General features: G+C 40.5%; 1 protein-coding gene across 22 annotated transcripts in view; it reads left to right on the top strand.

Annotated features, from left to right (window-relative positions):
• The window catches only part of FNBP1 (formin binding protein 1), a 133,480-nt gene that overhangs the window by 98,621 nt on the left and 16,011 nt on the right, over window positions 1–18,848 (top strand). For 5 of the 22 annotated variants that reach the window (XM_043469825.1, XM_043469826.1, XM_043469841.1 and 2 more), the window contains 7 exons: window positions 3,196–3,324; window positions 4,981–5,127; window positions 6,298–6,495; window positions 7,456–7,638; window positions 10,555–10,638; window positions 13,437–13,451; window positions 17,014–17,123. In XM_043469825.1, coding sequence (XP_043325760.1) covers window positions 3,196–3,324; window positions 4,981–5,127; window positions 6,298–6,495; window positions 7,456–7,638; window positions 10,555–10,638; window positions 13,437–13,451; window positions 17,014–17,123 — 866 coding nt within the window. The remainder of the gene's footprint in view (window positions 1–3,195; window positions 3,325–4,980; window positions 5,128–6,297; window positions 6,496–7,455; window positions 7,639–10,554; window positions 10,639–13,436; window positions 13,452–17,013; window positions 17,124–18,848) is intronic. The other 17 variants (XM_043469831.1, XM_043469828.1, XM_043469829.1 and 14 more) reach the window with 10 other exon arrangements.

Below are 18,848 nucleotides of genomic sequence, written 5' to 3'. Positions count from 1 at the left end.
GGGTTGTCATTGTCGCTTTTTTCCCATAGTCCTAGCGGAGTGAGACATGATAAAACTCTAGGTAACTGAAAGAGTTAAAAGGGTTTTTGAGTTGGTTGCATCAGGGGAACAGATGGAGTGCACGTAGGTGGGGAGGCTACTGTTTAAACGGAGGAGGGTTACTGTGTATTGGAAGGGCACGGATTTCACAGGGTAGCTGGGCGCCGGCTAATACATGTGCTGGGGAGCACAGTAAAGCGGAAGCCGAAGCATATGGTCAGGAAGGGAGTTAAGAGGCCGCCGACAAAGAGGAAGAACGTGGCAGCTGAACTAATAACAGAGGGGAGATGAGAAGTTGGTAAATTGGGTTTTAAGTACCTAAAGGTCTTAAGAAACTAAGAAATCTCAGGAAATAAGGAAATCAGTTTGGAAATGTTAATATTGATACCTGCACTAGGGAAGTGTTTACTGAGGAACAGAGAAGGGAATAAAGGAAGCAGGTCTGAATGACCCACCGTGGCTTCACGGATACACAGATGAGCGAAGCGTGTCGAGGAAGTGAAATCAGGTTAAGCCTTCAAGTCACAGAGGCAGGAAACCAATAAAGGACGTTGAGATGCAAAGAAACTGACCTGGAACCAGCGACCAGACAGAGCGTAGGACAGACAGACAGCTCCAACCTTTCCTCTTCGTGTTGGCATTTGGATGGTTCTCTGTTTTTTCTTTATCTTAAAAAAAAAAAAATTAGGTTCAGTAAAACAAAGCAAAACAAGCAAACAGACAAAAGTTGCCTTGGCTGTGTTGGAACAAGGCCCTTCTCCTGTTGTGTTCTTGGCTTGGTGTGGTAAGTTTGCCAAGCACACGGGCCAAGCCATCTCTTCATCTGGCAGGAGGTGGTTTTTGCCCTGCGTGGACCTCAGATCATCTTAGAGATTCATGAGATTATATTTATCAAGGCACCTCCAAGGAATCTGAGGAGCTAATACCAGCATAACAATCACTGGTATTTGTGGAGGACTTTAGGCTTTTCAGACATTCTTGTTTGAGCTTTCAAATCGATTATGCGGCTTGTCGCTAACAGCCTCTTTCTTGTTTGTGTGTAATTAACCAAAATATGAATTAAAAGAGAGAAACAAATTTAGGAATTCTATCATTATTTAGGAGAAAAGCAATGCGATAAAACATTAGAAAAGACTCTGATACTGGGAAAAATTGAAGGCAGGAGAGAAGAGGGTGACAGAGGACGAAATAGTTGGATGGCATCACTGACTCAATGGACATTAGTTTGAGCAAACTCCGGGAGATAGTGAAGGACAGGGAAGCCTGGCGTGCTATAGTCCACGGGGTCACAAAGAGTCAGAGACAACTGAGCAACTGAAGTGCGCGCGCACACACACGTACACACACACACACACACACACACGCACACACACAGTGCAAAGAGGGCACCATACTTAGGGCTACTTTAAAATATATTCTGAAAAAAACCACAGTGCAGAGTTTTAGAAAGACCCCTATAGGTCAGTGGGTCACATGCCTTTTTAATTCATGAACTCCTTTGATAACTGGATAAAAAAAAATTATGGATCCCCTGTCCCCAACTCAAAAAATAAAAAATATGATCAGAGGTTCCCACAAGGGAACCTAAATCTTGGTAATAAATATGTGAATTGGGCCAAGTGTAGACAATAAAGAATGTTGGTACGTTTCAAACTAGAAGGTAATGCTGCGTTAAGGCAAGAATGGTGGGGTTTGTGAAAAATCAAAGTGTAGTTGATGAGTTGGATAGATAGAATCACTGACTCAACAGAAATGAATTTGAGCAAACTCCAGGAGATAATGAAGGACAGAGGAGCATGGCATGCTGCAGTCCATGGGATCACAAAGAATCGGACACGACTTCTCGAGTGAACAACAACAGTAGTTGTTTTATAATATTAAGTTAGTTTCAGGTGTTGGCTATATTTCCCTGTGCTATCCAGTATATATTTGTTGCCTATCTATTATAAATATAGTAGTTTGAATTGTTAATCTCATACCCATAATTTGTCCCTCTCCCTTTTGATAATCACAAGTTTGTTTTCTATCTGTGAGTCTGACAATCATTTGTAATATTTTTTTCTCTTATAGTATTTGTCTTTCTCTATCTGACTTATTTCACTAAGCATAATAGTCCCTAGGTCCATTTATGCTGCTACAAATGGAAGTATTTCCATTTTTTATGGCTGAGTAATATTCCATTAGTGTTCCAAGACATAGCTCAGATGGTAAAGAATCTGCCTGCAATGCAGGAGACCCGGTTTTGATCCCTGGGTCAGGAAGAGCCCCTGGAGAAGGAAATGGCAACCCACTCCAGTGTTCTAGGCTGGAGAATCCCATGGACAGAGGAGCCTGGCAAGTCACAGTCCATGGGGTCGCTAAGAGTTGGACTAACACCCAATATTCCATTGTGTATGTATATTGTATCTTCCTAATCCATTCATCTGTTGGTGGGCGCTTGAGTTGCTTCTATGACTTGACTGTTGTAAATAGCGCCGCTGTGAACATTGGGGTGCACATATCTATTTTTCTGGATGTATACTCAGGAGTGGACTTGCTGGATCATATGGTAGTTCTATTTTTATTTTTTTGAGGAACCTGCATATTGTTTTCCATAGGGCTGTACCCGTTCACAGTGTACAAGGGTTCCCTTTTCTCTACATCCTCACCAGCATTTGTTACTTGTAGACTTTTCCTAATAGCCATTTTGACAGGTGCAAGGCGATAGTTCACTGCTGTTTTGATTTGCATTTAGCGACTTCACTTTCACTTTTCACTTTCATGCATTGGAGAAGTAAATGGCAGCCCACTCCAGTGTTCCTGCCTGGAGAATCCCAGGGACGGGGGAGCCTGGTGGGCTGCGGTCTGTGGGGTCGCACAGAGTTGGACACGACTGAAGCGACTCAGCAGCAGCAGCAATAGTTTGTGATGTCGAGCATCTTTTCATGTGCCTATTGGCCATCTGTGGGTCTTCTTTGGAGACATGTGTCTTCAGGTCTTCTGCCCTATTTTGGATTGGGTTGTTTAAACAATTTTTTTTTTAAAAAAACAGCACCTGGTAAATAGAATACGTTTGAGGAAAATGTGACACCCACTCCCCCCAGTCTCTCCAGTTTGTAATCCTAGGCTTTTATATATTATGTGTAAACATGGGAAGTTCTCATTTTTTGCCCTAAGGCACGACAGCAAGCTCAAACGCGTCATCAAATGGCGGAGGAGAGCAAAGCAGATTACTCATCAGTTCTTCAGAAATTCAACCACGAGCAGCATGAATATTACCACACTCACATTCCCAATATCTTTCAGGTAAGTGGTTCAGCTCTCTCAGATTTGCTTGGCTTAGAAACATGTTACTTGGAATCACGATTTCCAAGTATTTATAGCATTCTAAATTTCCTCTAACTCAAATCACTTTTAAAAAACATTCAGATTAAGCACATACTGACATTAAGATGAAACATGACATGAATCCCAAGATTAATCAATAGACTTTGTAAGTGTCCTTGGTTTGACCCTGCAGCCGTTCTTGGTCAGACTTAGAACTGGGATTCTTACATTAACACTCTTTTTGCTAAAAGGACCATTCTACTTACAAAAGTGCCAGACTTACCTTTAGGAATCAGAGCAGCATTAAGACAGTCGTAGGATTTGAACAGATGACTATGAACATTGGGGTGCATGTATCTGTTGGAATTAATGTTTTCTTTTTCTTTTTTTTTTTTTTTCTGGATGTATACCCAGGAGTGGATCATATGGTAGTTCTATTTTTATTTTTTTGAGGAACCTGCATATTGCTTTCAAAGGGCTGCACCAATTTGCATTCCCACCATCAGTGTACAAGGGTTCTCTTTTCTCTGTATCCTTACCAACATTTGTTATTGGTAGACTTTTCCTGATAGCCATTTTGACAGGTGTGAAGTGATAGTTCCCTCTTGTTTTGACAGTCCTGTTGTCTTTCCTTTGGATTGTTTTTCTTTGGGCTACGTTAAGTTGTCAAGAATAGTATGAGAAAGGATACATGATACTGTTCTCCCCACTTTGGGAATTTTTTACAACTTCAAGTTCCACTGTAGAAAAAATAACAAAAATTTGTATCAGGGTGTCTACACAGCAAACAGGAACTTCCAGCTTGCAAAGGGGAGGGTGGGACAAATTGAGAGAGTAGCAATGAAACATACACATTACCATATGTAAAATAGATGGGGAGTGGGGTTTGCCGTATGATGCAGGGAGCTCAGCGAGGTACTCTATGACCACCTAGAAGGATGAGATGAGGGGTTGGGAGGGAGGTTGAAGGAGGAGGAGACATATGTACACTTATGGCTGATTCACATTGTTATGTGGCAGAAATCAGCACAATATTGTAAAGCAGTTATCCTCAATTAAAAAGAAATTAAAAAAAAAACCAAACCTCCAACTTGTAGAAGGAAGGTGCGCTAGTTAATCTCAGCCTGTGTTGGGTCAAGGCAGTTAATCCTGATGCCATGCTTTTGGTAAAGGATGAATCAGTGGCTCAACGATGGAGGAAATATTTGAAATCTAATATCAAATGGTATTAGTAGTAAAACTACCTTCGTTTCAGGTTCTTACTGAAATTGGAATGGAATTGTGTAAAGTGTACATTTAGACAGCTTAACAATTAGTAAAATATGTGTCCAGCTGGCTAAAGTAGAAGCACAATAAATTTATGGTTGCTTTCACTCTAACCTTTTTAAATTTGTTTTTGCCCACCTCAAGTGTCACGAAAGAATCTTAGTTCCCTGACCAGGGATCAAACTCGTGCCCATAGTAGTGGAAGGGCAGAGTTTCAACCACTGGACACCAGGGAAGTCCCTAACCCGAACCTTTTTATAGGCCTATTTCCCTCCTAGAGAATTTTTTAGAGGTAACAATGCTGCCAAAAAACAACTTCCTTAAATAATAGTAAACCAAACTAATTTTATGCAAACTCTAATGTTGCAGAAAATACAAGAGATGGAGGAGAGGAGGATAGTGAGAATCGGAGAATCAGTGAAGACATACGCAGAGCTGGACCGGCAGGTGATCCCCATCATTGGGAAATGCTTGGATGGAATCGTAAAAGCAGCCGAGTCAATTGATCCGAAAAATGTAAGTACTATAGTTTGGACTTAATGTATAACTGTGGTTCCGTTATTTCCCTGTCCCTTTCCACAGTGACCATATTTAATCATCTGAAAGTAGTTGCTTTCAGTGGTCACAAGTACTTTTCAACAATAGCAATACCTTTTTAGAGTTTTTTAAATTGAGCCCTCCATGGTTTGGATTTAGTGTAGTCCTTGGCACATTTGGGACTGAGGATGTTAGTATAAGTTTTGTTGTTACCATAACACTTTAACTATACATCTGTCTATCTTGGACACAATGGTTGTCATTTCCTTACACACTGGTCTTCATCACCTGACCCCAAAAATACTCTGAACTCAAAGTTCCTAGCAGGGGGACACCACAGAGTAGGCAGTCAGTTCCCTCATTTATTCAGCTAACATTTATTCTATCATTATCATCAGGCATCATCCAGGTACTAGGGATGCCGTGGAGGAAGAACAGAAGGGCGCTTACATTCTAGTGGAGGAGAGACTTTGAACAAATATATATATAAAGGAAAATTATTCAGTAAATTCCTATCTTTGAACCACAGTGAACCAAAGAAATTGGAGAGGGGATCTTTTTTTGCTTTGACTGTGTGTATGCCAAATTGCTTTAAGACCTTCTGATGAGAATCAGTTTTTATATTATTGTATTTTTCGAGGGAAGGGCTTCCTAGGTGGCTTGGTGGTAAAGAATCCGCCTGCCAAACAGGAGATGTGGGTTCGACCCCTGGATCAGGAAGAACCCTTGGAGAAGGAAATGGCAACCCACTCCAATATTCTTGCCTGAGAAATCCCATGGACAGAGGAGCCTGGAGGGCTACAGTCCATGGGGTTGCAAAGAGTTGGACACAACTTAGCAACTAAGCAGCAACAATTTTTCAACGGAATTGCATAATAAATGACCCAATTTGTCTGCTTTTTGGCAAAGTTGTTCTTAATATTCGCTTCTCTAAATGTAGAAAAATAGTTATTAAAATTATCTTGAAATCTCAACTAGATGTATAGCTTTACAAGTTATTCTTTCAAATGATAAATACATTACTAGAAAAAATCAGTTAATCAATATAACTTCCTTAGAATGTCATCTGTGTGAGGGCATCATAGTTCAGCGTGTGGAAAGTATTTACATGGATTGGAACATATTTGTGTGTGATGGGTGTCATTGCAGGATTCACAGCTGGTCGTAGAAGCTTATAAGTCTGGGTTCGAGCCTCCGGGAGACATTGAATTTGAGGATTACACTCAGCCTATGAAACGCACTGTGTCAGATAACAGCCTTTCAAATTCCAGAGGAGAAGGCAAATCAGAGCTCAAATTTGGTGGCAAATCCAAAGGAAAGTTATGGCCGTTCATCAAAAAAAATAAGGTACTGATGACTGGACCCAGTGTGATATGAGTGTTACAAGATGTGGAGATGTTCACTCTATCTTTTAGTCTTTAAAGGAACGAAGATTTTTTTTTTTAAGCTTGTAGTTTCAGAATGCAAACAGGAGGCTAGTGTGCTGTTTTATTTTAAGACAATCTCTCTCTTTGGTGGTGGTACCTTGGCCATGGCCATTTGTCTTATTTCAGACGCATTTATCACCTGCACCGTGTCACCCACACTAACAGACTACTGACCTCTGGCCGTTTCGCATCATGCCTTTCACTCCTAAGTCTCCTAGATTGCTGGTTCCCTGGGCTGAGAAGTGACGTTGTGCCACATTTCTATAACCATGTATCAGCATCTCTAACTGAAATGGTTTCCATGGATTAATAACCTAGTTTCGAGCTCATGTTAACAAATGTATCCATGAACATTTTTTATTTTCTTTTTAGAGTGTGATACGTAGGTGCATGACAGCATTAACCTGGGCATAAAGGGTGTGATCGAGGCGACACGGACCGCTTTAACCTTAGAATAATTTAAAATTTCATTTTAAAAGACTGTCTTGCTGTTTTCACAACCTGAGCGTTTAAGGACTTTCATTTTCTCCCATCTAGCTGTGTTAGTCTAGGTGGTTTAGAAATATTTACCCTTCTGGCTTAGACTGGTTTAGAGTAACTAGTTAGAACGGTAGTTTGCATGTGAAAGTCCGCATGAGCTTCTTGTCAGATATTTCTTGCTCTTCCTCTGTTGCTTTACTTACTAAAACTCCCACTTTCACCATATTCTCCATCTAACATGTCCTTCCATGTTTTCTTTTGGACCATGGCCTAAATTTTTAATTGTTTGTGTTTGACTTGCTTTGGATTTCAAATATTATTTGATGCTTATTTTTGTTTTGTGTCTTATCTTCTTGTTTCTGATTTTTTACTCTGTCACTGCTCCATCTCTTACACGTAGCTTATGTCCCTTTTAACATCCCCCCATCAGCCTCCCCCACCTCCCCCTGCCTCTGCCTCACCCTCTGCTGTTCCCAACGGCCCCCAGTCTCCCAAGCAGCAAAAGGAACCCCTCTCCCATCGCTTCAACGAGTTCATGACCTCCAAACCCAAAATCCACTGCTTCAGGAGTCTAAAGCGTGGGGTAAGTTCACCTCTCAAGTTCTGTCTCTCTGATGCGCTTTGGTTGCATGTTTTGTTCTGCATAACTTAATTTTGTTTGTGAATGACTCCATTGTGTTTTCCCATAACATAAAACAATAAGAACCTATGATTCATTATAGCCGGAAAGAAGAAGAGCCACAGAGAGAGCAAAAAAAGAAAACAAAATAACGGAAGGAAGTAGGATGGATGGAAGGAGAGGGAGGGGAAGCCAGCCAGCCAGAGTTCTTTATTGTCTGTAATCCATTTTGGTGGGACCTTGCTTCATTTCCTTTCTGAAATATCTAAGTCATTAATATTTTACCATGATCTTACCAAAAAAAGGAAACTTAGATTCGGTTTCTAAAGCTAGCAACATTTGAAGAGGTGGAAATCACTGCACAGTCAGAAAAAATTTGCTTAATAATTACTGAAACAGTGTATAAAGAGGGTACTTCTCTCTGAGCTATGCCTCCGGGTCTGCGGGGAAATGGTATGGATTACAGGGGTTTCTTTAGCTGTTTCGGTGAATTTACAAGCTGTGGATCAAACATCTGGTAACAGATCTGACTGCATAAGAGCTAGCGCAGTATGTATCTTGAAAGGGTGAAATAATAGCAGCTGATATTTATCGTATACTTGTCATTGGCCAGACTCTGTTCTATGTGCTCATTTAATTCTGTCAACCACCCTTTGAACCTAGGTACTAAGATTTCTTTATTTTACTGATAAGCAAACTGGTACCTACAAAGATGAAGCTAGGAAGATATATAGCCAGGATTTAGAGCCAGAGAACCTGTTTATGATCTGAGAGTCTATGTGTTCACACTCAAGAAGAAACTGTTTTATTCTGATTGACTCAGTTTTGCCATCCTAATTAAGTTCACATGTGCTTAAGTCATAGGGTTTTATGGAATTGATCAGCAGTCCAAAGCAGATACCAGTTTGGTTTTTTAGAAAAAAATTGGAACAAGGTCATTCATTTGTAGCCTCTTGAATAAACCTAAATGGTCAGTCTAAGCCATCCCAAAATACTCTTTATAATGAATAATGAGTAAACAAACATTAAATGCATATGTGGTAAGGTTTGCTTTTATTCTGTTCTGTGAGAGTTGCAATATGGTTGTAGTGGAGATGTGTTCCTTGTAACAAATTTTTACTTTTCCTTTCCTCTGTGTATAAAAGATGTTTTAAAAAATAGCTACCTTGTTACCTTTTAAATTAAGGGGCAAAACCCTCATTTTTTTTATATGTTGATTCCTTTAGTAATAGAATCTGAAAGTTTTCTGCAAAGAGTGTAGTTGGTGGAATTATCCTGTTTTAAGGTTACCCAGCATATCAGGGTAAGAATTAGAATTTAATTTCCTAAAGATTTCAAGAGCGCCCTTGTTAGAAGGCAGAATATAGCTTCAGCAGTGGATGATGGCTCATGTTGAACTCTATAATTAGATCTCCATTATGCTGGCTTTTAGAATTAATTCTCCATCCATCTCTGCTCCTTGTTCATGGAAGAATCTCCAACAAATGACTATAGGTCGCTATACTAGACTATCAACTAGGAAATTTTACATTAACTGTAAAACAGTTACCCCACCTCTGCTGCTTCCAAAACCTTTACAGAGCACTCATTTATTATATTTATGAAAATATGTCTGCATTGTCTTTTGGGATCTCATAATGAAAAATGTCGAATATTCATGGTTGTTCACTGTTTGTATATGTATCTAGTCCATTCTTCTGTCAACATCACAATATTGGTGGAAAATGGTTTCTAAAGCATGTTTCATGGTGTTCTCTAAATGTTTAGGAAGAGACCAAGAATGTCAGTAATCAATAAGCATAAGAAAAGATGACTAGGAAAAAAATAAACACTTGAAAACAAAAACAGTGAAATGAGAAATGGGTTATTTTGATTAATTGAAGCAATGCCCTTCTCTTTAAAAAAAAAACATAATTAGCAAAATAAATTTTATTTCTTACACCTCAAATCTGTGCTCAGCAAACCTCTATCTTTAAATTTCCTAAACGGTGAGTGTGTTTTTGAGAATAAATACACACACACATGAAGCATCAGTAAATAAATATAAACATATTTTTGCTTCTCTCATTTTTAGTTGATCTGTTTTTAGGGTCAGATTTGATGTGCTTTTCTTCAGGAAATAGCAGTGCGAAAAAAGAAAAGGAAATGCATCATAGAAGTAAGATAAGGAAGTTTAAAAAAAATCTGAAGTTTGGGGAAATAAATTTGATTTTAAGGCAATTTCAAAACAGAAGGTACGTGGTTTAACAGGATCCCTAACTAAAATGACATAGTCCTCGCTAGTATTTCATTTATTCCACTTTTTAACTTCAAGATTATTGTGCCAAAGACAGGAAAAGGACTCTAGGAGAATAACAAATCTGTGATTTTAATGAGTCTTTTATCATGTTCTGCAGCTTTCTGATCTAGATTTTAATCATTTGTTTCTGATTATCAGAATGTGTAAATGCAATGTAAATATTTCATCACATAACTGATTTTGTTTCTGACTAAGTAGGATAAACTATTTTTTGTTGTATATCATTCACATTTGTAAGAAAATGTCTCATTGAACATCTTTAGAGATTGGCATGCCACCCTTATTAACCACTATTTCATCTTTAAGTCAAAGAAAAATGAAGCGTGATTGTGTGTTCTCAATTTGCAATCTACGAAGTGTGACTTTACTGTCTTAAGATTTCCTGATCTGAGTAAGGGCCTTCTACATCTAAAATATGGACGTATCTCCCCCCTCCCCGCACTTTAGAGTTCATTGTATGGAAAAATACCATCAACGTTGATCAAAAGATTTTGAAAATCCCTACCAATTGTTTGTCGGATGTTACAGTCTTCTGGTTAATTTCATTTGATTTACTTTGTTCTCTTGCTGATTATTGGCAGACTCAGTCTCTCTGTTTTCACAAAGAACTCATGAAGAGGACGATAGGGAAACCCACGTATGCTTTTGAAGCTAGGGACTATGTTGTAAGTTTACCTGTGACGCCAGGTCATGCGGTCACGGCACAGGCACTAACCCCTGTGACAGCAGCGAGACTGGGGACCCAGGTGCTCTCTGACCCAGACGCCAGGAGACGCCTCCTCGTACCCACCCAACCGCAGGCTCCTTCATCCCGGAAAGTTGCGTGGAAAAAGGAGCCAAACTTCCCAATAACGAGCTTCCTAAAAATGTCAGTGGGCTGAGCTTGCGTTTCTCCCCTTGCTTTGATGGGGACCGCTGTCTGAGCTGGTGTCACTGAGTATGATTTTACGGCAGAACCTCACCCCTAACACGCAGCTGGTCACGGGAGAATCACACTCTCGCAGACGGCCTTGTGTGGCTCCCTTACCCACATGCACGTCTGAAACAGATGGGTCCGTAAAGGACAACCAAAAAAAAAATCAGCGAAGCCTGAGCAAGGTCACAGAGCGGTGAAATGACCTTCCGTGGACCTTAGATCACAGACACTTATATTTTCATGTTCACTGTCCCCTTTCTCTGTACTTGAGGTTAGTACCTGTGACGGCCCGATAACACATGGATCCGCCGGCTCTGTGTGCCCTCATGTGTTATTGACACTCGTGGCTCCCCAGGCTCCATAATCGCTGCCTGAAACTGACAGCTTTTTAGTACCTCAGGTGTCGCGCAACGCACTTAATGCAGCCTTTCAAAGTATTCTCTTGGCAGGTGATTCAGTTTTTAATTTAAAAGGATCTAACTGGCTGGCTTGCAACTTAAGACCAAAAACCAGTTTATAGTCATTAAAAAGATTATACTGTAGACCTGATGGCACTTCTTGTAGATTATCCATCATCATCCACTTCAGAAAACTGGACTTGAGAATTCAATATTGCCTATTTCTATTGGGATCGGTTCTCAATCCTAATAAATTATTTTTTATTATGAAGTGGTAATAGCCCTGTGTTATTAGTCTTGATGTTAGAATTCTGTTTTTGGAATGGCTAAGAAAAAAATATATTACTTTAAAAATAAATAAATTTTTAAATATATATATATATATATATTACTTTAAGTCATGGAAGTAGCCGAATAGACAGCAAGTACAGTGCCAAGTTCAAATTAGCAATATTTACATGGTGATGTGTGAGAAAACATTTGTGTACGGTCATCTGCTTTGCAAGGAAGATATTTGCAAAGTTTTCTGCTGTGCACCGAAAGCGTTGTCTGTAAAAAACTCAAATTGTGATAAACAGATCTGTGCTAAAATTTACAGGAGGGCTTGAGGCGTTATGTAGGTTGTCTGTCTGAGAGCTATCACAAATATGACGATCTGTACCTTTTCTTCCCAAAATTTTGTCTTGCTATGCCTTTCCTTAAAAGTATTTTTCCCCCAGAGGGAAAATTTCTTTAAAAGCTTAATGCCTATTCACAATGAAGTATCAACTTTGAGTTAATCTGAATAATAAGATTTTAAAAATCTAGTTAAGGAATTTTTAACACCCTGTTCCCTCCCAATTTAAAACCAAAGGGCCCTGGGGGCTTCCTGGTGGTCCAGTGGCTAAGACTCTGTTCCAGATGCAGGGGGCCGAGGTTCGATCCCTCATCTGGGAACAGATCCCACATGGGGCAACTAAGAGTTTGCTTGCTGAAACTAGAGATCCCACATGCCACAACTAAGACTGGGTGCAGCCAAATAAATAAATACCTAAGTAAGTAAACAAATTCAAGGGGCACTTTCTCTGCTACTCTATCTTTAATGTATTTTTGGATCGCCCCGATAGCCTGAACTTTTAGGATTACAACAGCCGAGTATATATGCACCAAACTCTCAAAATACAGCTTTATTGCCAAAAAGCATGTCTCACCTATCACTGAAGAATCAATGTTTCTTTTCCTAATTTTGAGATACCTTTTAATCTGGTTTTGGATCCAGTGTAGTACAATACTGGTACAGTTTTGCCAACCTCCAGGACTAGCAGAATTGCAAGCTGCTATGTCCTGGTAATTAATAGGAAATCCACAGCGGCGAGGAGTAAGTACCCCTCAGTAGTAAAGACAGTTTCCTAAAAGTCTGTTTCCTAAAAGTCACTTGCAAGAGCAGCAACTTCTGTTAACACCCCAGGTGCTATGCAACCTCTGTGGGTGGGGCCCCCAGTTTGATAGAAAGCCCCAGAAGACATCTTCTATATAGTAGGCAGTGCCGGCAGTACACAGGTGGGAGAGAGCATTCATCTCCAACCTGGTGCTGGGAGGCTTCCTGGTTCTTGCAGGTCAGGTTTCAGAGCATCTTCCAGTCCTTGGTTCCCATTTACTGATTTGAGACTTTGCCTTAATACCTTTAGGAAATGCCAGTGTTCGGATTATTAGAGTCCCTTAAGATAAAAATATTACAGGTATGTTGTGGAATGCATTGGTTTCCCAACTCTTTTAGTCTGTGTGAAACTTTCCATGGGAAATTTGGTGAACAAAAGGCTCTGTGATCATTTCCATCTTTTATAATCATGATATGTCACCGACTGCAAACTTGTATTAGTTTATACTCAGGCCGACGTGACCAGTCCAGAACGGTAAACAGAAGCTCTCCTTTTCTGCCTATATACTTTGCTCTGGCAACGTGGCTGCTAAAGAAAGGCTTGGGTAGATTGGCCCCTCTTGGGAATTTTGGCACAGATCCGCTACAAGTCATGTTCACAAATCGCCAGGTTGACTTTACGTGTTATGTTAATTCAGTGGAACGGACCAAGTTCCTCTTCTTCTCATGTGTTGTTGTTTCTCTCTCTCTCTCTCTTTTTCTCCCTGTTACCCCTTCGATTTTTACATGAAGCTTTCTCTCAAGCTGGTAAGCACAACTACTCCCTGCATGTCCTGAATCTAATCAGGTCTTTTTGTGCGTTTTGTGGGTGCTGGGCCATGCGCAACCTATCTTCAGAGTTAACTGTTGATGTGTGTTTCCCTTGTGTGCCTTTGTTGGTGTTTCCTTATTAGACCTCTGGAATACCAAGATCCAGACTCTTAACAGAGGTGATCATAATCTTTCCCCATTAAGAAAATTAACGCTTAACTCATGATTTGGTTTTCTTTACTACTGGAGTCTTAAGAGGATGACAGATGTTGATAAGCTTTATTTAAATATGAACATAAATATAAATATTAAATATGAAGAAGTTTATATATTGCATCATTCTAAATGAAAGCAAATTTAATAGTTGAAAGCTGCTCCTCTCCAGGAGCCACAAAAGCAGATGAAAAACACTGGGGATCTGAGGGAGGCATGCAGGAATGATGCTGGGCTCAGACTCAGGTCTAAGGCACCTTCGAGAATTGAAGGTCATGAAACTTTTAAGTCGCTCCGTAAATACATTGGTGCCTTGTGCATAGCTGATTCAAGAAATCAAAGACAATTTTATGGACAATGAAAAGAGCCTCCTAAGCCTTTCTAAAATGATTTCTTTAGTGTTCGGTGTTTCTACTTTTAATTTCATAGCCCTAGTAAATAGTCAAACTAATCATTAAATCTATTAAAAGAAACTCTTAACCACATAACCCGTACTGTCCTTCAGATATGTGTAAGTTATAGAGTAATCTCAAACACCACAGCTGAGAATATCCTGAAATCACAGACAGTGATGAACTTGACAGTTCAACCAGGAATAACATCAGCATTTTATGCACTGTTATTGAGAATGTAGGACAGTATTTTATGGTTATCTCTCTATGTATGTACTTATACATGTGTTTGAGTACACATATAAAAGTATATACATCATTTTTTCAGCCCGACCCAGTATTTGACAACTGATCCAGCCCTAAAGAGAAAGAATTTTTTATTAAATGAAACATTTCTTAGAGGGTAAAATAAAATCCTGAGAAGAGTTCTCGATTAAAGTGTCTACAAGAAGGAAAGATCTAGATGTTTAAATGAACATCAGTATGAATTTGGGAGAAAGTGGATCAATTAACTGGGAATCTGTCAGATTCCAGGGCTTCTTTTTTGCCCTTTATTTGTTCTTTGCTGAGGTGCTGGCGGCCAAAGATAGTATTATCAGACAGTCTTTCTGTTTGAGATATTGTTGCTTGATGCCCTCACTTTGAAGCTAATAAAGAAGTTACGCAAAGACAGAGTGGGTATAAAAATTATAAATCTCAAGAAGCAGCTCATGTCAAGGGAGCAAGTGTTTGGGGTAGCAGGTAAAACAAGATCTCCTTAGAGTCACAGCCATTGAAAATATACATACTTGCCTGCAGCCCCTCTTCCAAACCCTGGTAGGGTCAGTCTCTTTGGGGCCCCTCCAAAGAGTTCAGAAAATCTACTCCAACTCGAAGGCAGAAATAAAAATTCCTTCGTGGCAAAATAAATCATAGATTAGAGTATCATTTGAAAGAATTCAAGCTTCAAAAGGCGAATAGGACAAAATGAACTTTTGAAGGTACTGTCCAGAGACCTGAGTTTCTTTGGATCTAGAAGAACTGTTGACCTGAATCTCCCATGTAACTAAAATTTTTAAGTTAGTAGTTTCACAATTGCACTGGGCACATTTCAAGGGCTCAGCAGCCATGTGCGGCTACCAGGTCGGACAGTGTGGACCTGTGAAAGCATTTCCATCATCGTGGAAAGGTCTTTGGCTCTCACAGCCCATAGTGAGGCTCAGAGCATCTGAATGAATGAATATCGACCACTTACTAGGTTTCCTGACTTCTGAAGCAGTGCGTCTTACACTGTTTTGTCACATTCTAGCATTAAAACAAAAATGAAAACAAAATTTCCAGTTCCAGAAAACATGCTGATTTAAGTCAATTCAGCATGAGAAAAAACTATTGAGCTTTCGGGCTCAGTGACTGAGTTGAGAAAATTGGAAAGCAGTTGAAGTTTCGGGTATTATATGGAAAAGGAAAAACAAGTCTGCTTTATTATTATATTGAAGATTAGTTGGCTTCATCTTAGCTTTAGAAGCAAGTTGAACTTTCTTGGTTTGGCATTAGGGAATAATCACTTCTATTTTGCTTTCACTCAGATCTCGTCCCACTCAAACACATGCATGCGCACGCACAGACACACACACAGTCTTTGAGAATATTAGCTGAAAGGTCTTTGGTGACCTTAGTGGTGAACTATTTGCTGAATCACAAACTTCCAATCCAGCAGCCTGGCATTTTCTAATAAGCAGCCTAGGAACTTCAGTCACAAGCCCCCGTGTAAGCTGCTTGGCAAACTCAAGCTGATTTTGCAATTACATTATCCAGGTCCCTTCTTTTCCATCCACTCCCAAGCAAACCCATCTTGCCTTTTTTTCAAAGGGATTCTAAAGCAAAATATCTTTTCAAATTCCCTGGCTTATCCCTGGCTATTGAGCAAATTTCTCTTTCTTTATGAAAATAGCCTCATTTAAGGAAATGACAAGTAAGCGTGGGTAAAAGTCTGGCAACTCACGGTTGATATTTTCTACTTATAACACATACACAGAGGAAAGAGAGCAGTTGTTTTTGAAAGGGAATCAAGATATCAAAAATACTTCTTCCAAGACTTCCCTGGCGGTCCAGTGGTTAAGACTCTGCCTTCCAATGCAGCGGGCGTGGGTGCAATCCCTGGTCAGGGAACTAAGGTCCCACATGCCATGTAGTGCAGCAAAAAGCCAAGTGTACCTCTTCTGATGAGTTAGAAACAGCTGAGGCTGATTTCAGACATTATGGAAAGTTGGTTTTGAAACTGGGGGGATGAGGGTGGGGGAGATTCTCTGAGAATTCTCTTAGATGATCCTAAAGGTGACAAAAAAGAAGTGACGGGCCTTTTAGAGGAAGCAGAGGCAAGGAGAGTGGATGGGAGTGGGGGGAGGATTTTTTCCCTTAATATCCTCTTCACCCACATTCTCGGAGGAACTGGATGTCCCATCTGTCACTTCACAGGGATAGAAACTTTTGGCCTCAGCCTGTGTGCAGAGACGGGAAGGAATACTCAGACGGGATGGGGGTGGGGGTGGGGTAAGGAAAAGTGCCATCGACATGAAACAGTTGATGGGGGCACTTACCAGTTTTTTTGTAGGAAGAAAACATAAGCCTAAAGCTTCAGTGTTGCCACCCACACTGACAGCTAGGTGCAGACTCAGTCTCCAGACTTGCTCCTTACTGATTCTCGCTGGGGTCAAAAGTCTATCTTCCTGTCTCAAGGCTCCCTTCCTTGTCGGAGGCGGCGGGCCGGCATGGAAAACGGTTTGCGGGGCCTTTGCAGTTTGCATGCACGGATTTTTGCATCTCAGCTGGGTGTTGTGGGAAAGAGCTTAATTTATTTCATGAAAGCACACGCAGACATCTGCATCGCCCTGGTGTCTGGGGAATCTCCCTGCAGGCTTCTCTCGGTGTCTTTTTTTCAAGGAGGCTTTCTGGCTCATTTCTGTTTGTATCTGCAGGGCGCGACACCAGAAGATTTCAGCAACCTCCCACCCGAACAGAGAAGGAAAAAGCTCCAACAGAAAGTCGATGAATTAAATAAAGAAATCCAAAAGGAGATGGATCAAAGGTAGAGTGGATCGAAACGACTTATTAAGAAATTCGAGTTCAGTTTGGAAAGATGGGAGGCCCTAAATTAGATTTTAATTTAGGTGGTTATTTTAGCCATGTGTTTGGCCATAGCTAGTCTCCTGGATTGCTTTATTAAAGACAGAGAGGATTCCTAGGGACTTTGCTGGTGGTCCAGTGGCTAAGACTCTGTGCTTCCAATGCAGGGGGGCACAGGTTCAACCCCTGGTGGGGAAACTAAGATCACATATTCCCACATGCCACACCTCATGGCCAAAATAATAATTATGAAAATAAATAAAGACAGGGAGGATTCTTTCAACAAATAGGTATTATTCTAAGTTTGGGGAACAAAATGCATTATGGTTATCTCTCTCCTTTTTTTTTTTATATGTTCACTTACTTTAGTAACACTACATTTACCATGTTGCCACCATGGAATATAAAATCAGCTTAAATCAGAGAATTTCACAAGTACAGCAAAACATTCTGTGGTATACCAAAGTCTGTATGATGTCTGAGCAAGCCACCTTATTCATAAATCACCTTCCATTATAGGCAATTTATTCAGTTCAATAGTTATGATTTTTGTCGAGAAGATAAACATACTGCACAGGTTTAAAAAGCGCTTTTCATTTACCTTTGCATTAGCACTTAAAATAGACATTTCTGTTTCTGCTGTCGCTGGCATTCTGCAGACCCTGGGGTTGCAAGGAGTCGGATGCGACTTGGCGACTGAGCAACAGCAAGTCAATATTTTGTAATAACCAATAAGGAAAAGTTAGATATGTATGTGTAACTGAATCACTTCACTGTCTACCTGAAACTAACACAACATTGTTAATCAACTATGCTGCTGCTGCTGCTGCTAAGTCGCTTCAGTCACGTCCGACTCTGTGCGACCCCATAGACGGCAGCCCACCAGGCTCCCCCGTCCCTGTGATTCTCCAGGCAAGAGTACTGGAGTGGGTAGCCATTTCCTTCTCCAATGCATGAAAGTGAAAAGTGAAAGTGAAGTCGCTCAGTCATGCCCGACCCTTAGCGACCCCATGGACTGCAGCCTACCAAGGGATTTTCCAGGCAAGAGTACTGGAGTGGGGTGCCATTGCCTTCTCCGTAATCAACTATACTTAATTTAAAAAGAGAAAAGCCACTTTGTTGTCCTTCACTTTCTATATTCTCACTGAGGGAGTTAAGTGAATCATTTATTAGTGGAGATTTGAACTTAAAGGATAACTTGAGGGACTTCCCGGGTAGTCCAGTGGTTCAGACACCACACTTCCAATACAGGGGCCATGGATTCAACCCCTGATCGGGGAACTAAGATTCCACATGTTGTGTGGCATGAAGTAGGCCACATGATAGTCCTGCATAAATTCAGTGATGCTGAGTGAGTGAGTGAAAGTCACTCAGCCGTGTCCAACTTTTTGTGACCCCATGGACTATGTGGCCCATGGAATTCTCCAGGCCAGAATACTGGAGTGGGTAACCTTTCCCTTCTCCAGGGCATCTTCCCAACCCAGGGATCATACCCAGGTCTCCCACATTGCAGACAGATTCTCTACCAGCTGAGCTACCAGAGAAGCCCAAGAATACTGGAGTGGGTAGTCTATCCCTTCTCCAGCAGATCTTCCCCAACCCAGGAATCGAACCAGGGTCTTCTGCATTGTAGGCAGATTCTTTTTTTTTTTTTTTTTTTTTTTTTTTTTATTTTTTGTAGGCAGAT

This window comes from Cervus canadensis, chromosome 5, assembly GCF_019320065.1.
Source record: "Cervus canadensis isolate Bull #8, Minnesota chromosome 5, ASM1932006v1, whole genome shotgun sequence".
NCBI lineage: Eukaryota > Metazoa > Chordata > Mammalia > Artiodactyla > Cervidae > Cervus > Cervus canadensis.
This window is presented reverse-complemented; position numbering and strand designations above follow the sequence as displayed.